Genomic DNA, 24,267 nt, shown 5'->3' with positions numbered 1-24,267 from the left:
ATTTTTTTAACCTATTAAAAATAAATCCGAATTTCAAAAATAAAATCTAACATATTCAAAATAAATCTAATTATTTCACAAGTTCACATAATCACATCTAATAAATCTAACATAAATTAAATAAATGTAACATTCAATAAATCTAACAAATCTAACATAAATTAAATAAATGTAACAAATCTAACATAAACTAAATCTAACATTCAATTTAAATTATACATTTATCTACAACAATAAATTACTCTACAAAAATTAATTAATCTAATATGAAATTTTAAATTACTCTACAAAAATAAATTAATCTAACATAAAATAAATCTAACCTTTAAATTTCGCGGAGAAATCTTGCGGGAGGTGCACAACTTTGTAATTTCGATACCTTCGTAATTTCGTCACGGGTTTAGCGAACCTCTAATTCCGTTTGCGTATTTGTAAAATGAATTAAATTACAACCATATGTTTTTCAAACAATAAATTTAAAAATTTAGAATAATGAAAAATGAGAATTTGAGATTGAGTTTGAGAGATTGAAAATTTGAGTGTGGAGAGGAAGAGGATTAGAGGGGTGTATTTAAAGAAAAAAATTGGAGAGGGAATAAAATTTGAAATTAAAAAAAAAAAAAAAAAAAAAAAAAAACCACCGGTTGAGGTGACCCGGGTGGGTCCGGCCGGGTTTGATTTGACCTGGCCCGGGCCCCGTCTTGAACCGGCGGAAAATTCAAAAAAATTTGAATTTTGCGGTACGGATCGGGTACGGGTAACGGATAACGGGTACGGGTAACGGGTAACGGGTACGGGCAACCGGGTAAAGGGATACGGGTACGGGTAAAGGGGTACGGGTACGGGTAGGCGGGTATAGGGGTACGGGTAGGCGGGTACGGGTTGGCGGGTAGACGGGTACGGGTATAATGGGTTTATTTCAAAATAGGGGTGTCCGGTCCGTTTATTACCCGTACCCGTCTACCCGTCTACCCGTCTACCCGTTTGTACCCGGGCAACGGGTACGGGTACCACGGGTAACGGGTACGGGCCGGGCAAAACGGGCTCCACCCGTTAGGGGTTTAGCAAACCTCTAATTAGAAGAGAGATGGTGAAGGTCCTGTCGCTCTCCAATAAATGTTTCTCAGCTCCAACGTTACCCATGCTGCACTTATGGAGAAGGCCAACAACACCCCGATCAAAATATTTTCTAAGATTTGTGCATTATGAAATTTGAACATATTATAAAATTTTAGGAGGGTTTCAATAACTAATACTTTGCTTACCTCATCATGCTTCATGTTTTATATTTTCAATTTTTAAAGCTCAAATTGTCGATTTGAATAGCTCAACATGATATCTATTTTAACATATAATTGGTGATGAAATTTTATAATTTTTTTAAAATTTTTTACTATTTTTTAAAAATAGTAAAAAAAATTATAGTGTAATGAATATTATTTTGTATATAAATTAACTACCAAATTTTTTTTGTATTGTAATAAATTTTTTTTGGAGCAAGGTCCGAAGAGAAATTCCAGTTTTATATAGTTTAATCTTAAAAAAACTAAACTTTTAATTATACGGTGAGGTTTAATTAAACACTTGTAGAAAATAATTTATGTTTTTGCTTATAAATAAATTGCTTTCAATACAATTTCTGTAATATCTTCTTTCAAGTTTTCCTTCATGGATGTCCTTAAAGTACTAAAAATATTGATAAGAGTCATTTTTAAGAAGTTATAATTTTTCTGACTAATAAATAAAATATTCTAAGAATATGCATTATAAATATTTCACTCTTGATAGTGGATTGATTTTACCCCAGTCGGGTATACCCGCCAGTACCCGCCGCCCGGGCTACCCGTGCCGGAGCTCGGGTATGGGTCGGGTACTCGGGTACGGGCAAAAACCGGACCGGACCCGTTATTTTGGACCAATACCCGACCATACCCTACCCGAGTTTACCCGTACCCGACTAAACCCGTACCCGAGTACCCGTACCCGTATACCCGACCACTGTTCATGCCATTTCAAAATTCAAAATTTGTATTTTTTTCCCCCCAAAAAAATCAGAAAAAAACCAGAAAAAATCAGGAAAAACCAGAAAAAACCAGAAAAAATCAGAAAAACCAGAAAAAACCAGAAAAAAAACAGCAAAAAAAAAAAAAAAAATACCCGTACCCGCCCTACCCGTACCCGTACCCGCCTTACCCGTCAAGGGTACACGGGTAAGGGTATAGGACGGGTAGGGTATGGGTTTTGAAAATTATACCCGCCATATCCGTACCCGAATACCCTTGTACCCCGAGTATACCCGTACCCGAGACGGGTATACCCCGCCCGAGTTGCAAACCACTAACTCTTGAGAAAACTTTGAAGGTTTGATTCTTTTTTTGGATGACAAGTTTTCTTCAGAGACTTCTAGTTCTAATGGATGTGACAGAGATCCATTTCCTTGGATCCATATTTGGAGTACTCTCCTTTTATTTAAGTGCTTATATAGATGAACCAGGTGGTTACATTTTTAGGATAGCGGACTTCATTATCTGTTGCTTTTGAAGAGAGAGAGAGAGAAAAGGGGAAGAGGGTGGTACTCTATGTTGCATGGATACGGGTACGGGTATCGTGTCAGACACGACACGGGTACGGCGATACGGCAAATATCAAAAATAGAGGATACGACACGGCTATTATATATTATTTTAATTATATTATATAAAATAAATATCAAAAATTCTGAAGAAGTATTCAATATAAGTTATATATATAATAAGCTAATACATAATAACAACAAAGTTGTTCTATTTCAGTGGTAAAGGCGCAGCCTTGGTTCCCTCAAAACCTGTGTTCGAATCCAGCTGCAGTCCTCAATTTTGCTAATTTAGCTGCATCTCACGCAAAAATTGAAATGGACTCGGTCCACGCGCGGTTCACAGGACAAATCAGATGCTCCTGAGGCGTATCCCCTCCGTATCAGAAGCCGTGTCGGCAGGGTCAACCAGGTGTCGGAGACCGTATCAGACAGGTAGGGACACGCCAGCTGGCGTGTCTGATACGTATCGTACGCGTGTCAGAGGCGTGTCGGTGTCGGATACGTGTCGGACACGGGTACGATGGCTTCCTAGAAGTGTCAGGGTAACATAGGTGGTACTTCTATTATCAAGAATAGAAGCACATTTGAATGTGGACCTCTGAGAGTTAAAAAATAATGATAAAAGTAGATGAAATTACCCCTAACAATCAATATTCAATAGTGACCAGAAACGTGCTATTTATTCAATACTAAAAGAAGTGGATAGAAATAAACGTCTTTTAAGTATTTAACATTATCTTTTGAAAATTGGGTGCTTACTTTTATGAACAATTAATTGTGTAAAACTATAAGAGGAAAGCTAGCATTGTAATTATATGCTAAACAGAAAATTTGGCGTGCATAACTTCAAAATCTATCAAATTAGTTTCAAATGACGAATCTAAATCATTAAAATTGATACATTTTATACATAGAATTTTTTGAATTTTTTGAAATTTATTATTAGAAAGTAAAATAGTAAAAATATTGATATATACATATATTATTTTAATATATTCATTTTTCATTTTCGAATTTATTTTAGCATCTTTACTCAAATTATAAATAGTAAAGTCCGTGCACAAACATCCAAATAATGCACCACATGGGAGCAGGGCCACCTGCCTATCAATCATCTTTTAATTCCCACCCGCCCATTTATTGAATGAGGTTGTAAACGAGGTACGAAACATTAAATTCATAGTTTTGTTTGTTAGATCCATAATCCATTGGGTGAAAAACAAATATGTATTGGATGAACTGTAAGCCTGTAACAGAGAATTGCACGTGATATGTTGTATGTATGAATGTAAGCATGTATGTATAATTAATTGTGTGTGTGTGTTGCTTATGTTTCTGATGAATCAATTTATGTTGTATGTTGTATGTTCATGATGTATGTTGTATTATATTTTTTGTTCTAATTTTGGCTAGCAAATTAGGGGTCTAATCAATTATATAAATGGGAATTATGTTTAAAAAATAAACTTCTAGATTCGATTTGACGGATTAAAAAATTCGTGATTTCAGAATAATTCAAATATAATTCAAAAATAATCGGAAGTAGATCTTTAATAATTTTTGAAATCATCTATGTATAAAATCTAAATAATACAAAAAATTAAACCATGTTACACATCAAATCCCTCCAATTAGATCATGTATAATCAAAATTATATATTAATTTATTATTAAATTTTATCTCAAAGTACTAAAAGTGGCATACGGGCTTGGAAGAAAAAAAAAAACTCGAAGTCTCAATCACGTGGGATGCTGACAGCTTACTTTCCAGCAAGACGAGAAGCCAAAACCCAAAACGATATAAACTTTATTTCAAAACGATAGAAGTTTTTTCTTTATAGTTCCAGAACCATACTCTCCAACTCTCTCCATTCCATTTTCTCTTCCCTTCTGACCACTAGCTGCAGCTCTCGTTCTAAACAAAAATGGCGATGATACTTGATGCCTTCTTGTCGAAGTTTAGCGAACTTCTCATGCAAATGGTGCAGGAGGAGGTGGGCATGTTGTTGGGCATCCCTGGCCAGATTGAGAAGCTCGACGAGACCGTTCGTGACATCCAATGTGTCCTTGCTGATGCAGAGAGGAGGCAGAGCACGAGCAGTGCCATCGAGCGGTGGCTTATGAAGCTCAAGGATGTCATGTACGATGCCGATGAAGTCATTGACCTCTGTCTAATCAAGGCAAAGGAGGACCCTGCCACCTCCAGTTCCCGTTCCTCTTTGAATGCTCACTGTGGCTGCCATTTTCTGTCTTGCTTCCGTAACCCATCATTTGCTCATAAGATTGGTTCCAAAATCAAGGAGATCAATTTGAGGCTAGAGGAGATTGCCAAGAGTAAGGCTAATCTGGGTTTGGCCATCTTACCGGGGACTTTCGATCAGGGTAGCCGAGTGGACTCGGTCATGAGGCGCAAGACTGATCCCTCGATTGTGCTAGCTGATATTGCGGGGAAAAAGATTGAAGAAGATACTGAGCTTCTTGTGAACTGGCTGACCCAAGAAGAGAATGATGTGAACGAAAATGTCCGTGTTTATGGTATTGTTGGGATGGGAGGAATTGGGAAGACCACTCTCGCAAAAAGGATCTACAATGATCCGAAAATTCAGGAGGGATTCCAGTTAAAAATCTGGGTATGCATCTCAAAGGAGGTGAGAATAGTGGAAGTGTTTAAGTGTCTAATCCGAGGGGCACAAGGTGATCACGGTGCTGTGCATGTTCAGGAGAGATCAGAGCTGGTGCCTTTACTCGAGAGCCTCGTTCAGGGTAAAAAGTTTCTTTTTGTTCTTGATGATGTTTGGGAAGAGAGTCAAGCAGTTTTAAAAGACTGGTTGCGTGCTCCCATGAGTAGGGGAGCTCATGGGAGTAGGCTACTAGTCACTACTCGGGATGGAAATGTTGCGAATCGCATGGGAGCATCAAAATCACATCGAGTGAAGAAGCTCTCTGATGAGGATGGCTGGTCTCTCTTAGTAAAACAGGTAATGCCTTAGCCTTGCTACTTTGTTTAGATTATGATTTTAAGTATTGGGTCCTTAATTAAACAAACAATTAGATAGTGGATTAATTAACAAATCTAATATAATTTAATCCTATATAAACACTGGTCATCGATTCTGTTATTCTTCATATAAGATTTTTTTTTAATTGATGGACAAAATACGGTACATGACATAAACAGCCAAAATTTTATTAATAAGAAATTTAAAAAAAAAAAGAATATTGACAATAGTGAAAGGTTGAATTAGAATTTGAAATCTAAGAAAAACGTCATAATTTATAACGTCTAGCAGACGTTATCAATTATAACATTCTGATCAACGATATCTAATTAATTGCTAGTTAATGAAATAGAAAAAAACACAGGACGTCCTCCATAACGTGCAGATATCATTGGACGTAATGAAAAGTAGCGTTCTTCATAGATTTTGAATTTTCATAGAAATGTTCCTTATTATCGTTATTATTTTTTTATTTCTTATTTATAAAAAATCGGCATCAACATTACATTGTAATCCCCCCCCCCCCCCCCCCCCCCAGTTCGTTTGGCAAGCTCTACTAAAATAGTCCTCGAAGCTTTTCAATTTCCTAATTTTTAAAGATTAATTCAAATATTTTATTTATCAATTTTAAGTAAAAATTAATTCAATTTATTATATCTCGAGGTTTAAAGAAAACTAAATTATTTTTTTTGTATCTTAATAGCTATGTTGCATGTATACGGATATGGGTATCGTATCGGATACGAAACAAATACGGCAATACGATAATTTTCAAAAATTTAGGAGACAATAAGCTAATTATATATATATATATAGAGTAAGGCTTGGGTGCTATGGATAGCATAGAGGCCTCTATGCTACGGCTCAATATTCAAGTTTTCAAAATCCAAACGGTCGATCCGAACCGTTCATCTTATTCTCCATATTAATATCTGCTTGGAGACCAAATTTTACATTTTTGTGAATTTTTTTACTATTTATTAAGTATTTTACAAAATTGTTAATCCAACGGTGGCTATACAAAACAGTAAAACCGTTGGATGAGCGATTTTCAAAGTGGTTTAATAAATAGTAAAAAAATTCAGAAAATTATGAAATTTGGTCTCCAAGCAGATATTAATATGGAGAATAAGATGAACGGTTCGGATCGACCGTTTAGATTTTGAAAACTTGAATATTGAGCCGTAGCACGGGAGGCCACTATGCTATCCATAGCACCCCAGCCTAACTCTATATATATATATATATATATATATATATATATATATATATATATATATATTATTTATTTTATTTTATTTATATTATTAATTCAACACTTATATTATAATTAATTTAACATTTATATTATTAAGAAATACAACCACTAATAAAACTAAAAAAAAATAAGTAAAAAAAATTAAAAAAGAAAAGAAAAATGGAGAACAGGAGAAGAGATGAACCGAAGGAAGAAAAGAAAAAAAAAAAAAAAAAGAGGCTGCCCCACCGTACAACGGATATCTCAAGTTAAAATCAATTAGTTTAATGGGCTTTCTTTCCATGAAACAAGTAAATTACCCAGCGTCACTGTCCGGAATGGAGCAGCAGTTCCGATACTAGCGTGTCCTTAGTCCCACATTTGATACATAAATATATTTCAAACAACAAATACCAGATACGTTAAAGCGGTGGATCTGATAACCGCTCCGTTTAGAAACCTTTAAATATCGGGACGTACCGATACGTGCAGACTGTGACCGTATCATATTCTGATTACTGAGAAAATTTTAAATATATCTAATAAATTAGATTTATCTTAGTTTGAAGTTTTCTTTTTAAATAGGTATCATATATAGTTATACAGTTGCATGATTAAACCTTATTGGTAGTCTGGGTAGTATGACATAGGTGTTAGGGATATGATATTAACTTTAAAATTGATTGAATAGATTTCAAACGACTAATTTAAATCGTTCAAACTGATTTATTTTATTAGTGATGTGTTTATATGCAATTTTTTTTTTATAATTTTGAGTTATTTTAGTATCAAATCAAGCGGTAAAAATATTGAAAAATGGATGTATTGAAATTAATTTAAAAACTCACACATTTGACCGCTTGACTTGATACTAAATAAATTCGAAAAATTATAAATTTTGCATGTAAATGCACAACTAATAAAGTATATTGGTTTTAATGATTTGGATTTACCATTTGAAGTCGATTCGATAGATTTTAGAGTTGGTGTTACATAGACTGAAATTACACTAATGTTATACTAGCCAGACTCCTTATTGGTGGTCTCAACATTGCATGGATTTTAAGAAAATAAAAGAAATCATGCTATTCCTGCGTTACAAAAGAGAATATATGAAATTGAAAATAATTGCATTCTTTTAGATCAAGCAGCTATGTTTCAACTATGTTTTAAACTGATTTACTCTATTTCAAATCTAGTAAAACTAAATTCCAGTTTCAGTAATTCGCTCAGATCTTCATCTTGTTTTAAGAAAAAAATGGCAAGCAAGGGCCTATCTAAATAATTTAATTAAAAGGAAAAAAAGAAAATCCAGTTTCAGCCATTGTCGACTGCAGTAGTTGTACTAAATTTATTAGTCTCTATTAGCATAAGCTGTTTACTTAGTTTAGTTTTTACCAATACTGTTCATTTACTTTCTAGTTTTAATTTATCTAGGACTAGGTTTAATATCTTAGCTGCAATTTAAATTTGTCTTTTCTATCCAGTATGTAATGAACTGTTATTAAATGCATGCCTACGGGTCTCCAATAAAAAAAAAAGCATAAGCTGTTTAATAGGACAGAATACCGACCTTTTTGTTTCACGTGTTAAATTCATTTTTAGATGGTTACACTGCTTTTGAAAATAATATATCCAAAATTAAGTTGGTTGCACTGATTTCTATCCTCATTTTTTTTTCATTTCTTTGAAAAATAGTTTTTGTTATCTATCAATGTGTCATTTGGTTTAAAGGTCTTAAGTTTCTAAGACACTTGACATATATCTGACAGGTATTTCAAAATGAGAAGGAGAGTGAGATTGAAGAATTTAAGCAAATTGGGTTACAACTAGTTGAAAAATGTGATGGTTTGCCTCTTGCTATTAAAAGCATAGGTGGTGTGCTTTACATGAAGCCCAAAACAAAAGGCGAGTGGCAAGCAGTATTGAGAAGCGATGTTTGGTCCAAGGATGGACTGCCAAAAGATGTCCATCGAGCGTTGTACTTGAGCTACGAGGACCTTTCATCACCTCTGAAGCAGTGCTTCATCTTTTGCTCCCTCTTTCCTGAAGATTTTTTCTACAGGAAATCATATATAATTTATATGTGGCTAGCAGAAGGATTTTTGCCAAATAAGAGAGACTTTTGGAATTTGGGGACAGGGCACTATACGGAGTTAGTGCTACGGAATCTTTTGGAAGAGATTGGCACAAATCAATATGGTGAAAAATCTCTTAAAATGCATGACCTTTTGTGGTCTTTCGCCCGCCATTTAGGAAAAAATGAGAATTGTGTATTACGAGAGGCAAGTGATGTGAAAACAGAGGGTTCACAGAAAATACGAAGGTTATCAATAGAAGGAAATGAGGTGAACTCTAGAGTAATTAGAAAAGAAAAAGGGTTGAGAACATTATTATTGCATCATAGTAAACCTGAAATTGGACTTGATGATTTGTGTAAAGCCTTGTCAAACCTCCGCATCTTAGATCTGAGTGAGTCCAATTTCTCAATACTACCAAATTCTTTATGTGACCTCGTGCATTTGAGATACTTAGATGTCAAAAGATCAGAGGTAACAGAACTTCCGAATTCCATTGGAAACTTCAAATATCTAGTATATTTAAATCTTTCATTTTGCTCAAATTTATCACATGTCCCTCAAAATATCATCAATCTACAAGAACTGAAATTTCTCGATATTACGGAATCAAGGATCGAGAAAATCCCTGCAGGCTTGAAAAAACTAGACAAGCTCATTGAACTACACGGATTCAAGCCATATAGGAACAACTTGGAGGGCTTCAGTAGCCTTGATGAGTTAGAAACTCTATCAAATCTAATTATTCTTAGTTTAGAGTGTTTGGAGGAAGTATCTGGTATGAACCTAGCAAAACAAGCAAACCTTTTGAGCAAGGATCAGTTGCGAGACCTAACCCTAGAGTACACTGATTTAAGTTCGGAAGAACAACTTTCCCAAACCAATGAGAAGAAGATGACAACCGAGAATGTTTTAAATGAGCTTTGTCCTCCACTTTATGTAGAATCTGTTACAATTCTAAATTACTTCGGTACTCATCTTCCTAATTGGCTGAATTCTGGGGCATACCTTCCAAACTTGAAAGATCTATGGATCAATAATTGTGCCTGCTTTGAGGAGGTTGCATCATTAGGCCTACTCCCTAATTTGGAGTTTCTCGGGGTTTCTGATGCCAATTCAGTTGTGAATATAGGAGAAGAGTTCTTGTTGGGGAGTATTCAAAGCAGAGATACAACAACGAGTTGTTCTGTCAAGCCCGCATTTCCCAAATTGAGGAAACTATGTTTTTTCTTTATGCACAATTGGAAAGAGTGGCAGTGGAATAAGGAACAACCAGCCATGCCCAACCTGAAAATTTTAGCTATTCTAGATTGTCCCCATTTGAGATCTCTTCCGGAGGGTCTTTCCCACCATGCTACTTCCTTGGAGTCCCTACATATTAGATATTGTGACAATCTAATAACTGTGGGTAACCTTAAAGTACAGACGATGGAATTGTGGAAATCTGAAATGGAAACCCTCCCAGAATACTTGACCACAATAATGGTACAGAAGCTAGAGATCAACCGTTGTACTGAGAGGTTGCTGTCAAAGATTGTAAGCCAAGAAGAAACTGGTTCTGAGAGGATCAAATTCAAGCACATTCCCAAGGTGACTATCAATGGGGCGAAAACATTCCTATCAGGCACACTAGTTGATTCTGATCACAGCTAAGGTCATAAACCAAGGATATACTCTGATGCTGTGTAATTATAATTTTTCCGTGTTTAGTTTTTACTTTTTATTATGACTTTTGTGAAGCAAACATTGTTTATTTGATAATCAACGATCTTTTTCTTTTAAAGTGTAGGTATCAAATTACATGCAGCAATCGAATGCCTGGATCACTAGCTAGGCTTGGAACAGAAAGATGCAAACACATTTGCAACGTGGGTATGCTGGAATTGTATTTGTAGTTTTATTTTTTATCGTAAGATCTTCACAATGTAACCAAGAATTTTGATTTTTCTTTCCACATTAAATGCAGCATATAGATTATTTAAAGTATGATAATTGCAACAACAACTGTACAGAGCCAACAAAGAGGTAATTTACATTTCTGCCCTCCCTTTTCATTTAGTATTACATTCAAGCACCTCAATTAGGGCTGTTAATGATTAAAGTTCGGCTCGGCTCAATGAAAGAAGCAAAATGATTCGACTCAAACTCGACTCGAGCTCGGCTCATGTAAACACTTGGTTAGACTCGTGAGTTCGCGAGCTGGCTCATATTTTTACTTATTTGCACTTTCCATTAAGCAAGCATTTGTTATGAACAATAAAGCAATTGTTTTGACTTTTGAGGGGTTAATGCAAGCCTATTACTCAATTTTTTTATATGGATAAATTTCAATTTTTTGTGTGGATAAATTTCAAAGTTATTTCAAATTTCAATTTTATTTTCAAATTCCAAATTTTTTTTCAAAATTTCAAATTGTTTTCAAATTTCAATTTTTTTTTTTCAAATTTCAAAGTTTTTCCAAATTTCAATTATTTTTTCAAATTTCAAAGTTTTTTCAAAATTCAAAATTTTGAAATTTGAACAAAAAATTGAAATATTAAATATTTTGATATTTTAAATTTGAAAAATTTTGAAATTTTAAATTTAAAAAAAATTGAAATTTGAAAAAAATTGAAATTTGAAAAAAAAATTGAATTTGAAAAAAAATTGAAATTTGAAAAAACTTTGAAATTTGAAATTTATCCGCATAAAAAAAAAATGAAATTGAATTTTGAAATTTATCTGCATAAAAAAAATTAAGCAATAGGCTTGTATTAACCCCTCAAAAGTCAAAACAATTGCTCGATTGCTCATAAAAAATGTTTGCTTAATGGAAAGTGCAAATAAGTAAAAAATATGAGCCGGCTCGCGAGCCGACTCACAACCTCGCGAGTCGAGGTAAGTCTTTACATGAGCTGAGCTAAGCCGAGTTTTTTCTTTCTAAAGTGAGTCGAATCGAGACCGATTCGTTATGAAATATTGAGCCACTGAACTCACCGATTCACAAACCGGCTCAACTCATTAGCAGCCCTAACCTGAATAATGGATGTAGCTATTGTAACAGTCATGATCAGTAATGCACAAGTTTACTACCACAAAGCATGATACAAAACCTCCAAATTTAAATTTGTCTTATTTTATTTATTTATTTTGTTTTGTTTTTATAACAGTCCATCTAACTTGTTTTTGGAATTTGGATTATGTCCAAATCGACTTGAATACATGATCAGTTTCACCACCAATTATAAGTACAAGGTCAAGTCAGAGATGATGTGATAGCAAGAAAAAGCTTATTCATGCCAATACTCTTTTTGTTCAGGTAAATTAATTCCTCATCTGGCATGGTCTAACTAGCTTACCTTTATATTAATGAGCATATATCTGATTCATATTTTATCTACTTTTATATAAATTTAATGTGGAGAGACGAGTGTAGCGGGTACAGATTCAAATTTTAGTACCTATTGCTTTAGCTTATAAATACAAAAAGAACCTATGCAAATGATTTAGTTCCATAACAGTATGGTACTGAACTGGGTGTTTGAGTAGCATATTCTTGTCTGTTATTGGCCCCCTGTTTCATCAACTATGAAAGAAGTATGAACTATTTCTGGCCAGCTATCTCAAATAGGACCATATCATAATTATCTGATTCATAGCATGCATACAATATTTCTGGAAGCAGTCATAGCGGTTTAGTTTTTTGTGCATTATTCTGGTTTTATAATTAACCAACTGATCATAAACATTCAATACAAAACTGAGAGATATATAGGTGTATTGCAACACTTAAATGATGATTTTTCAATAGGTTTATCTAAGCAATATTTTTTGGTTAATTTGAGCATTTTGTGCACATATACAAATATCAGTACTAAACAGCTGATTTATGTTTTCTGTTTGTGCTTTATAGATTTAGCAACTGAAGGTGCCAATGTTGAAATCTGCAAAAGAACAATATTGACGGTAAAATAATTCATTTGGAAAGGATTATTTGTTCAGGAAGGAAAATCATTCCTTGTTATCAAATAGAACTGCTGAATCTTTTTCATTTTTTTTATTCTTTTCACTAAATAAATCCGATGTAATTAATATTTCCAAAAAAAGTTATATTTTATTTTGCATATTATGATGATTATGATTAATTGGACTAAATTGACAATTTGAATATTTTGCATATTATGATGATTATGATTAATTGTTATATTTCAAAAATAATGAATTATTTTTTTAACGGTTATCAAAACAATATTAAGTTAACTCCTTGTTAATAAATTATCAATTTTTTAACGGTTGTCCGGATCTAAACTCCTTAACTCGTTAATAAATTATAAATTTAAATCAAAACAATATTTAAAAATAATGCATCCAAACACCTCCAAAGCATTCAATTCAGACAAAGATATTTCCAAATATCAATTTGCACAATTACTGTGAGTAATATCATAATTATTTTGAATTGGAAGCATTTGCAGGTGCCAAAAATACAACAATGGGATTTCTATAAAATAGAGGGGCATATATAAAAAGTTTCTGAAATGAAATAATCGGGTTAAGTACAAATCCATGCTTCCTATGAAACAAATTTGAACCTTATTTGCTCCTAAATGAGAATCAGTGGGAGTTAAAAAGAAAGAAAATCAAAACAGAATGAGAAAAATAAAATTGTTGTCAATCTCTACAGTGTCAAAGATGAATACCAAATAAAAGAGACCTTCATACCTTTACCTTAACAATAAATCAGGAAAACCATTTTCACAGAGAATTTTTATTTATAGAAATTATTATTAAATAATAAAGAAAAACAAAAATAATGTTTTTCGATGGCAAAGAGGGATCCGGAAAAAAAAATCTGATCCAAACTTTGAAGTCCGAAATATTTTTTTTGGATCCAAAGTGTTTTCTATTTTAGAAAAAAATTCACCCTCTCTTTTTATTTCAAAAAATCCTCAACTGATGTTTCAGAAGAAAATCTTATCGTGCATGTTGGACTAAACAAGATTAAGGCTCCTTAAGGTTTTTTTAGCTCTTAATCCATGTTAATCTTTCTGAACAGTAGCTCCTGTTGCAAGATTAAATTTCCTCCTTAGCACAACGCCTTAATCCAGAGGACCCCCTTCCTTAAGATTTTGGACTCCAAATTGCTTCCTTAAGACCAAAAAGTGTATATTTATTTTACAACTATGCCCTCACTAGCTGACCTCCTTAAGGTCATTTGTATTTTTAATTCATTTTCTGTCATCTTCTTTGTCTAGAGTGGGAACGCATCCCTAGGCGCGGGAAAGAAAAATCTTGATTTCTCCGGCGTAAATTGATAGCTCTCCGACGAATAATTTCTAAATCCGACACCGCACAGCTATTCTTCTCGACGTGCTCTCTCCATTGACACCCATCTTGTTAAATCTGCAAAATAAGGGTAAAATAGGAATCAATATTAAGTTAATGTTAAATATGATGTATTGGGTAAATACGTGAATTTTTATAATTTTAAAGGATAAATATGTAATTATCAATTTTGGAGGGAAAAATACGTAATATTGAAAATTTTGAGGGGATATATGAAATTCTCCCTAATAAAAATAGCTGGTTTAGAAAAAAATTCAATTACAGAAATGTAATTCTAGCACGAGTACATTTCTAGCACGAGCCTTGTAAGCATAAAAAAAAAATTACATTTAGTTCTTTTTCCATTTTATAATAAATTTGTGTCTTTAATTTATAAATGCATTATACTATGGCAAACAATGAATCAACTACTGTTATCAATAATGTTATATAACAATCTAGGATGAGGGTATATTGATCTTTGTCTCTTATTACATAATAAAATAGACTTTTTCTATACATAATTCTTCTTTTATCTTAATCTTTTCCTTGCCGAACATGAACTCCTTAACGCTCCTTAAGCTCTTAATTCTTCACCCCTTAATCCATGTTGCCGAACGGGACCGATCACTCTTTATGTTTCAAAAAAACACCCAGACACTCTTTCAGGAAAAGGAAAGACACTTTGAATTGGAATAAAAAATATATTCCAAAGTTCGGATCCGAATTTTTTTAATCCATCTATATCATAAAAAAAAAACCCAGCACTCTTATTGTTTTCCTTTATTATTTATAATAATGTCTATAATAAAAAATTGTCTTTTTCACACCATCTACAATCACACACTTTGCAAAAACATTATAACATCACTCTGATGAAATCTAGGTTTAGTGTGTTTCTAGCTAGTGTATTAATGGTCGGGTGGGTACGGGTACCCCGGGTATACCCGGGCACGGGTACGGGTACGTCTCGGGTACGGGTATGTCGGGTATTTTTTCAAAAACCATATCCTACCCGTCCTATACCCGTACCTGTGTACCCTTGACGGGTAGGGCGGTCCGGGTACGGGTATTTTTTTTTTTTTTGCTGTTTTTTTCTGGTTTTTTTGTTTTCATTTTTTTTTCCGTTTTTTTCCTGTTATTTTTTTTTTGTTATTTTTTTTTTACTTTAAAACAATAAAATATAAATATAAATATAAATAACAAAACAGAAATTAAAACAGAAATTACAAAACAGAAATTAAAAACATAATTTAAAAAACAGAAATAAAAACAGAATTTTAAAAACAGAAATTAAAAAACAGAAATTAAAACACAGAAATTAAAAAATAGAAATTAAAAAACAGAAATAAAAACAGAATTTTAAAAACAGAAATTAAAAAACAGAAATTAAAAAACAGAAATAAAAACAGAATTTTAAAAACAGAAATTAAAAAACAGAATTTTAAAAACAGAAATTAAATTGAATTTGGGGGGAAATTTGAATTTGGGGTTTGAATTATTGGGTCAGGTATAAGGGTACGGGTACGGGTAAGGGTAGACGGGTACCCGGGTAGGGTAAAGTCGGGTACGGGTAAGGTCGGTTACGGGTATGGTCGGGTAGGGTATGGTCGGGTATTTGTCCAAAAAAACCGGTCCGGTCCGTTTTTTGCCCGTACCCGCGTGCCCGAGTACCCGACCGAGCCCGGGTACCCCGGGTGGCGGGCACGGGCAGGTAGGGTAGGGTATACCCTTAACGGGTATAATTAATACTCTAGTTTCTAGCAATAAGAAACAACCACAACATTACTACCAACAACACAACTGACGAGGTGATGCTGTGTTCAACTTCTCTCGGAATCCTTCTGCCTCCTCTTGCCGCTTCAACTAAAAGCAAAGCGAGGGTCCCACCGTCCAGAGCAGGCAAAGGAAGGAGATTGATTGCAGCCAAGTTCAGGTTGATTATTGCTGCAAATTGCAATAAAAACTTCAACACTTGATTTTGCTACCTCAGCACCAACAGCTATAATTGCTGCTGGTCCTGAAACCTTCTCAGCTGACTGAAAAAAGAAATGATTAAATACCAGAGTTAAAAAGAAAAGAACTAACATAATGTTCTTCTTTGTTCAAAATAGATACAATAAAACCAGCAAGTTCATTATTAATAAGTTAAAACCAAACAACATATTGGTTTAGATGTTGGGTTAGTGAAAATAGTTCATCCTTGTTACAAGTAGTTAAAGAGTGACTCTATGGTACTATGTATAGTGCGGATTGGTCCGTACTATGGATCAATATCTTTGCCTTCAAAGTTCAAATAGTCGATCTGAACCGTTCAACATGATTTTCCTATGAAAATTTACTAACAAACTAAATTTTAGATTTTCAAAAAATATTTACTATTCTTTTAGATAGGTATAAAATCACTACTTTTGAATGGTCTAAAATTTATAGATCAAGTGATATTCTACCTGTCTAAAAATATAGTAAAAAAGTTCTAAAAAATGTGAAATTTGATCAACAAGTACATTTTCATATGGAGATTATGTTGAACATTTCAGATTGATTGTATGAAGTTTCAAAATAGAGATATTGATCCATAGTACGGAGCAATATGCGCTATGCATAGTACCATAGCCTCACTCGCAAATTAGATACAATATTTAACAATCCAATATTTTTGAGTGTAGATATTACTGTTTTATTGGTTTAATGGAAACATTTATTCAATTAAATGTACAAAAATTTGCCCTTCATCTCCAATGAAAACAATAACCCATTACATAAATAAAACCAAACAATATATTTGTTTAGATGTTGGATCAGTGAAAATAGTTCATCCTAATTATCAAGAAGTTAATTCAGTTTTAATAAACTAAAGTTAGTCTTACAAAGTTTGTTGTCTATAAATGTCAGGTGCAATTGAATATATAAATGTCAGTAACCCAATTTTTTAGTTTAGATCCGGACCATCCGATTCGAATCCGGACCATCCGATTCGAATCCAGGCCAATCCAGTCCGAGGTGGAGAGCACGGGGCCCCTTTATCTGACGGCCCGATTCAAATTTGACAATTCGGATCTAAACTAAAAAATTGGGTTACTTTAGGGGATCCGAACTCACAGTTAAGGGGGTCATTTCCAAATACAACATTTAATTAAAAACTGTTGATAAACTTAAAAAGTTACCTGAGAAAAAGTTCAAATAGGTCTGTTTAAGCCCTTCAAAAACCGATGCTGTCAGTAAAACAAACTCTTTGGTGGCAAAAGATGTTGCCTCGGCCAGATTAGTTGCTTTCAGCCTTGTAACACAAAAATTAGGCAATAACTGTACCCCAATCCGGCCCGTACCATCCCGGCTCAAATCAGGGGTGATTTCAAGCGGGTCCGACAACCCGCTCCGTTTGACTTTTACATTGATGGATTTTTCAGTGTTGGATTTAATTACGATGACCAGATCAGAGACAGAAGGAGAAGAAAGTACAATGTCACCAGCAAGGAGGCCTGAGCGGGCCCCAGCTGAACCTGGTCTGACATCTGGCACCAGTACACCTGGAAGAGGTTTCTATATCATAAGATATATTCATTATATTCTTTAAAAGAACTATAATGAACTGGAAATAACAATGTATTTAATAATAAAACCAAATCAGGAAGTAACAAGGCTAGTGTCGAAGTCTCAGGAATTAGTCATGTATCAGTTAGATCATTACTGGTACATTACATTTAGTTGCTTGCAACTGGTAATGAAACTTAAACCAAGTTGTTGAAACCCTAATTAGTTTCACTTGTTACTTTGTTTAAAAAGAAGATTATACAAATGGGGGTCTGTTTATATTTAAACAGATATTAGAAATAGCATAGCTATTATTACTTGAGAACCTTGTTTAACTAGTACTGTTGACCAAACCACTAAATCTATTGCTCATTAACCATTCAGGCTTCCGTCCCAGGACATTATGTACCAGTCTAGTGGTACTAGTAAGGATTTTAGACTTGATATATCTCGGTAGTAAACTATTTAATTTCTCTATTTCACTAAAAGGATCAGGTACGATAACAATCTAGTAGCCCCTTGGTTGTTTAAATCCTAGGTTTGTGAAACTGGTACTGAGCTTGAACCAAATTCAAGTGGTACAGGTGGGAGATTACTCAGTAAAGAAGGATGGTACGGAGAAGTACCAGTACTAGTACCAGACAGGTGGTACGCGGAGAGTTGAGGTAAAGCAGGTCTATTTTCATCAAATTTATTTTCAAATTCAAGTAGTACCTAGAAGAGAACCCATCTCAAATTTCAATTTGACCAAAATAGACCTAATTTTGAAATTTATTTTTACTTCTAAATGACAAAGTAGCACTTATTAGGTATTCAAATTTCATCAAAGGGTACTGATATAGAGCAGCATGTATTAACCAAATTTAATCAAAGTGGACTAATTAGGTAAATTTAATGAACCAGTAAGAGAGATGTTATACCTGAACCGGGAGACCAGTGTTGAGAGATTGTTTGGAGATCAAAATGCTTGAATTTTTTTTATTTTTTTTAATTCTTGGCAGAGACTGTAAAGGTTAAATGCTTAAAATTTATAGCTTAGCAGAAGGAGAGGGGCTTTGCCTTTTTGGGATGCTCTTTTGTTCCTTCTTTTATTTTTTTTTGGGTTAATTTGGGCCTGGTTTTTTGGGCCTTGTCTTAAAATTAAGCAATATCACAACTAAACAATATCCACCATACAATCTCAATCATATCAGAAAAAAAAAAAATATATATATATATATATATATATATATATATATATATTTACAAAACAGACCATAATTTGTCAAATCCCAAAACTGCATTTTTCAACTATTCATTATTCATTACCACTAATACAGCACCTAAATGAATTAACAAAACTACTCATCTACTCCAACTGCATCAAGCCAAGTAACAACCTGCTCGATACCGGGTCTCGATCTCGGGTCCGAGTTTATACACCTACATGCAATTTCAAGTACACTCATAAGTTCTTTCTCATACAACTTTCCCCAAATCAAACTATCAAAAACCACCTCTTCATTTTTCTCCTTTCTCATTTGACAAACCCATGATACCAAATCCCTACTTCCTTTTGCCCGGCAAATATCAACGGGTCGACGACCCGTTAACAGCTCCAGTAACACAACCCCAAAACTAAACACGTCACCTTTTAAGGTTGCCATTAATGCTTGACTATACTCAGGTGGTATATATCCCAAAGTACCAACCAAATCGGTTGTCACATGAGTTGCATACGGGTTCATAAACCTAGACAACCCAAAATCCGCTAAATGTGCCTCAAACTTTTCGCCTAATAAAATGTTACTTGATTTAACATCACGGTGCACTATAGTCGGATCACAAGATTTATGCAAATAGGATAACCCTCTAGCTGAACCCTGTGCAATTTTGAGTCTAAGTGGCCATTTGAGGTGGGACCCACCGTCAGGTTTCTCATGCAACCAATAGTCAAGGCTGACATTCTCCATGTAAGAATAGATTAGCAACCGATCCGATCCATATTTGCAATACCCTTTGAGAGACTAAATTCGGGTGTTGAGCTCTAGAAAGGGTCTCGACTTCTGCACGGAACTCTCTTTCCATCTGACTGCAATCGCCTGAAAGTCGTTTTACAGCAACTTTAGACCCGTCATGTAAATATGCCTTGTATACTAACCCGACCCACAGCAACCAATTATGTTTGCTTGCTCAAAATTGTTGGTAGATTTTAAAAGGTCATGTATGGTAATGTCTTTTGTGTCAGAGTTTTGGAAGAAGATAACGGGTTTTGAATCTGGGTCAGGTGAATCAGCAGACCCGGTATCTGTTTCATGCAAATTCAGCTGATTACTTCGTCTTTTCTTGACAAGTGTAAAAGAACAAATGTTAAAATAAGTACAATACCAACAGCTAAGCAGACCCGGTAATAACTTGGATGATTTTTGGAAAGTACTTCTCTGGTAAGTCTTGGGAACCTTAATATTTTTCAATTCTCCAAGTAAATTTTATTTTATTATTCCTTTTGCAAATGATATTTTGATTGTTGAAGTGACCAACAATCCAAAATCATCCACGTTACTACTGACATGCACAAAAACTATTTTTTGTTTTTGTTTTTGATAAATATATATTTTGTAAAAAATAAAAAAAAGTTGGGGTCTCATATTGGTTATGTGAACCTCAGTCTGAGGCTGCATAATGCCTGTGCGGACTCTAATATTTGAGCCCACATAATTCCATTATGCGGTCTGGATATTTGTGGCCCTTTGACACACCTAAGGTGTTCGATGAAATGCACACCTTCATCCAGATTAGGTAATTACAAGTGAGGATCCTATCCGCCACATTAAACCTAGAGTAGAACCCGAGTTTTTTTCAGCTCATCTAGATTTTAGTGAGCTTACTCTTTGAAATCTATAGAATTGATTTTAAACGACAAATTCAAACAGTTTAAACTGATCTACCACATTAATGATGCATTTATATACATATCAAAGTTATATATTTTAGAGTTAATTTACTATAGAGTCAAATGACAAAAACAATAAAAAATAAATATAATAAATTAACTTATAAACCTTAACTTCTTTGTTTTTAACCGCTTGACTTTATACTAAACTAATTTGAAAGATTATAAATATGACATGTAAATGCATTACTCGTGAAGTATATCAGTTTTAACAGTTTGAGTTTGTCATTTGAATTATTCTCATATGTTTTGGAGTTGAACTCTCCAAATATCTGTGAGATCGATTAACAACAAATCTTGTTCTACTCTTAAACCTGTACGCAGGGGCAAATCTATCTATGAGGTGGGTGTGGTTAAAATTTTAATCATGTATTTTGATATTTTATTAATATTTGTTATTCTAAATTTTTTATAGAGTTTAGCTGCTTCATAGAATGGTAATGTGTGCTGTATTTAGAATTTAAATATATTGGTTAAATTTGACATTTTATATTTAATTTTGCCTCCTTATTAAATTTTTCTAATTTGTTCCTGTATGTGGCAACACCAATAATTGTCCTTTTGCAAAAATGTTGAACTACCTTCCTCTCGTATTGAGTGTTGACTCTTAAGTCGAGTAGCACTAGGATATTCCCAAGTTCACCAACCTTTTTTGTGAACTCTAATTCTAAAATATATTAAATTGACTTTAAACAAGAAGATGTATAAAGTAAAGCGGTCAAAAAGAAGGTTTATAAATTTATTTTAAATATATTTTATTTTTCTGAATGTTTTTTTATCACTTGATTCTTTACAAAATTAATTTGTAAATTTAGAATTGTTACATGTAGATGCATCACTCGTAAAATAGACAGGTTAAATACGGTTCGGATTTCTCATTTAAATACAGGTTAATTACATCAGCGGGATCTCCCAATATATCCATTTGCTGAATAATTTATCATTTCGAAATTTGTGCCTATTTTGATGTGAACCAAGTATAAGGCTAAAGAGGGGCTCATGTATTGATTTTGATCATATTAGTTGGTTCTCACTAATATATATATATATAGAGTAAGGCTTGGGTGCTATATGGATAGCATAGAGGGCCACCGTGCTACAGCTCAATATTTGAGTTTTCAAAATCCAAACGGTCAATCCGAACCGTTCATCTTGTTCTCCATATTAATATGTGTTTGGAGACCAAATTGTACATTTTTTGAAAAAAATTTACTATTTTTTTAGATAGGTAGAAAAATCAAATATCTTAATGGTGCAGAATTTTTTAGATTAAGTGATTTTCTACCTAGCTAAACAAATAGTAAAAAAAATTTCAAAAAATATAAAATTTGGTCTCCAAACACATATTAATATGGAGAACAAGATGAATGGTTCGGATCGACCGTTTGGATTTTGAAAACTCGAATATTGAGCCATAGCACGGTGGCCCTCTATGCTATCCATAGCATCCAAGCCTTACTCTATATATATATGTGTGTGTGTGTCATGATGCATATGCAGTTCGAGGAGCACAATATTTATGAAATGCAAATATATTAACTTGTTTACTTATTTATTTGAGATTTCACAAAAAGAGTTTGGCATAGTTTAGAGACTTTCCGGTTTATATCTAGTTTAGGGACTTTGAGGTCCTATTTGGATTTAATTTGGACTTGAAAACATGGATTTAGTTTAAAGACTTTGCGGTCTTATTTAATTAGACATGAATCTAATTTAAGTTTTATAAGATTTCAATGGGGCTTAATGTTACGTTATGAAATTTTTACAATTAAATTCGAATGATTTAAAAGAAAGAATCGATAAATCATGTTAATAAAATGGAAGTTTAAACCTTAATTAAGGTTCCCCTAAATAAGTAAGTTAATTGTGAATTGAAACCGCGTCGAAATTTCGAGATTTCGGAATTTTATAGCCCCAGTGCGGATTAGGTTGACCGCAGTGCGGGTGGAAGCCATCCGCAGTGGCTCAGGCTTTTTCTGGAATTTTTGCCAAAAAAATGACTAAGTAGTGAGTGCGGGTGAGGGATCCGCAGTGCGGATGAGTTTAGCCGCACTCATGAATTTCTGTATTGCACTGAATTTTCCTGAAATCGGCTAAGTAGTGAGTGCGGACGAGGGTGAACCGCAGTGCGGATCAGGTTCATCCGCAGTAGGCTCAGACTTTTCCTGGATTTGGCTGACAACCGACTAAGTCTCGAGTGCGGATTAGGTAACCCGCAGTGCGGATTGGCTAATCCGCATTCAGGGTAATTTTAACCCTAAAACCCAAATTAAACCTTCTCTCTCTCTCTCTCTTCCACCATTCCCCATTTCTAAGTGAAATTCGTCCAAGAGAGAAGGAAAAGATCCCGTGAGTTTCCGTTTCGTTCAGACTCCCGATTGTTGCGAGAAATCGAGTTTGGAACCGAGAAAGCAGCCGAGAATCTCTCAGAACCCTTCTATTTGGTATTTCTTTCTCTCCTTTTTACTTTCGAAACCTCGAATTTTCTCGATTTCTCGGATTCTCATTTTAAACCCGAGATTTGTGCTCGAATTGCTCGAGGACTAGTTCCTCTACACTTCTTACTAGTTTGTTTGTCAATCTTTTTCCCGATTTCTTCCGATTTGTGAAATCTGATTTCTAGGGTTTCGTGCCAAAATTGAAAGTTGGCATAATCGTGATTTGATTTGTTTAACCCGACCAATTAGACTTGTAATCGGTAGGGTTGCCTCCTGATCGTGAATTTTTAGAACATTTAACGGCTGATTTGAGGTTTTGACCAAATTAGGGTTAACCAAACGGTGAATCGAATTGATCCGAGAACCAAAGTAGTGAAACGGTGATTGATGGTTACCAAATTGAAATAGTATAAGGCTAGAGGGCCTAGATGGAATTGTGTACCGTTATGTGAGATTTTGGTAAGAAAGAAAGAACCGAAAAGAATCGATACCAAAACATAAGAATTGATTTAGGACTGTACAAACCCTAAGTAAACGTATGGACCACTGAATCCAAATTAAACCAAGTATACGTATAATATAGGTGTAGGCTCGGTCGAGCAAGAACTTGCGAGACAATACGAGACGTCCGATCCTTAAATTAAGCGGTACGCTCGTCATACTAAGGTGCGGGATTCTTGGACTTGTTTGATACTTTATTTTCAGGAATTAAACTGTGTATTCGTTTGTCATGTTGAATATCATTGATTGCATCTCAATTGTGTAAAGCATTTGCATAGCCCAATCAAATTAAACTCGAATTGATATGACTTGAGTGATTTTTGCATGCTGGTATGGTTGTAGGTTGTGTCGATCTATTATGATCTGATTTGATTGAAAGTCACCACGATTGATTTGATTTGATTGATATGTGTGTGAATGGATTTACGAAGTTAAGCACTTGGATCCAATTAATTTGCCAAGTCGGGCTGTATGCTGACTTGGATTCCCAGGATCCTAAATGGCCTTAGGTGAACGGCCCTCGATATTCCCAGTACCGGTTGGGACGAGGGAGGGTGATCATGTTATGAGATGTGTGATTGGAAATCGTGGGTGACTTGTGTAACGTCTGTGGCATTTTCCGACGTGTTAATGCATTTGAATGGTCGATTGAATATGACGAATATTGGA

General features: G+C 34.2%; 2 protein-coding genes, 1 long non-coding RNA gene and 1 pseudogene across 7 annotated transcripts in view; 2 read left to right on the top strand and 2 right to left on the bottom strand.

Moving 5' to 3' along the window:
• Positions 1-4,370: 4,370 nt before the first annotated feature.
• The window catches only part of LOC144544725 (putative disease resistance protein RGA3), an 80,546-nt gene continuing 60,649 nt past the window's right edge, over positions 4,371-24,267 (top strand). For both annotated transcript variants that reach the window (XM_078293268.1, XM_078293269.1), the window contains exons 1-2: positions 4,371-5,553; positions 8,584-10,543. In XM_078293268.1, coding sequence (XP_078149394.1) covers positions 4,501-5,553; positions 8,584-10,542 — 3,012 coding nt within the window. In that variant the 5' untranslated portion in view covers positions 4,371-4,500 and the 3' untranslated portion in view covers position 10,543. The remainder of the gene's footprint in view (positions 5,554-8,583; positions 10,544-24,267) is intronic.
• LOC144544737 (uncharacterized) lies at positions 12,095-13,013 on the top strand. The gene is made up of 2 exons (XR_013508321.1): positions 12,095-12,187; positions 12,782-13,013. It is a non-coding gene; the product is annotated as an uncharacterized LOC144544737 (long non-coding RNA).
• The window catches only part of LOC144544734 (putative membrane metalloprotease ARASP2, chloroplastic), a 77,501-nt gene continuing 66,562 nt past the window's right edge, over positions 13,329-24,267 (bottom strand). Inside the window, exons 1-3 of one of the 3 annotated variants that reach the window (XR_013508318.1) lie at positions 18,648-18,706; positions 17,361-17,736; positions 14,839-16,232 (exon numbers count right to left, since the gene is read on the bottom strand). Coding sequence is in view for 1 of the 3 variants with exons in the window: in XM_078293294.1 (XP_078149420.1) it covers positions 16,225-16,232; positions 17,361-17,736 (384 nt within the window). In the remaining 2 variants the exon portion in view is untranslated. Of the gene's footprint in view, positions 13,461-14,838; positions 16,233-17,360; positions 17,737-18,647; positions 18,707-24,267 lie in introns of those variants that run through there. The other 2 variants (XM_078293294.1, XR_013508317.1) reach the window with 2 other exon arrangements.
• Positions 19,010-21,584, bottom strand: LOC144544766 (phytosulfokine receptor 2 pseudogene; annotated as a pseudogene). The gene is made up of 2 exons (XR_013508336.1): positions 21,558-21,584; positions 19,010-20,051 (listed from the first exon to the last, which is right to left on the bottom strand). The product of XR_013508336.1 is annotated as a phytosulfokine receptor 2 pseudogene (transcript).

This window comes from Carex rostrata, chromosome 27 (assembly GCF_964058835.1).
Source record: "Carex rostrata chromosome 27, lpCarRost1.2, whole genome shotgun sequence".
NCBI classification, from domain to species: Eukaryota; Viridiplantae; Streptophyta; class Magnoliopsida; order Poales; family Cyperaceae; genus Carex; species Carex rostrata.
This window is presented reverse-complemented; position numbering and strand designations above follow the sequence as displayed.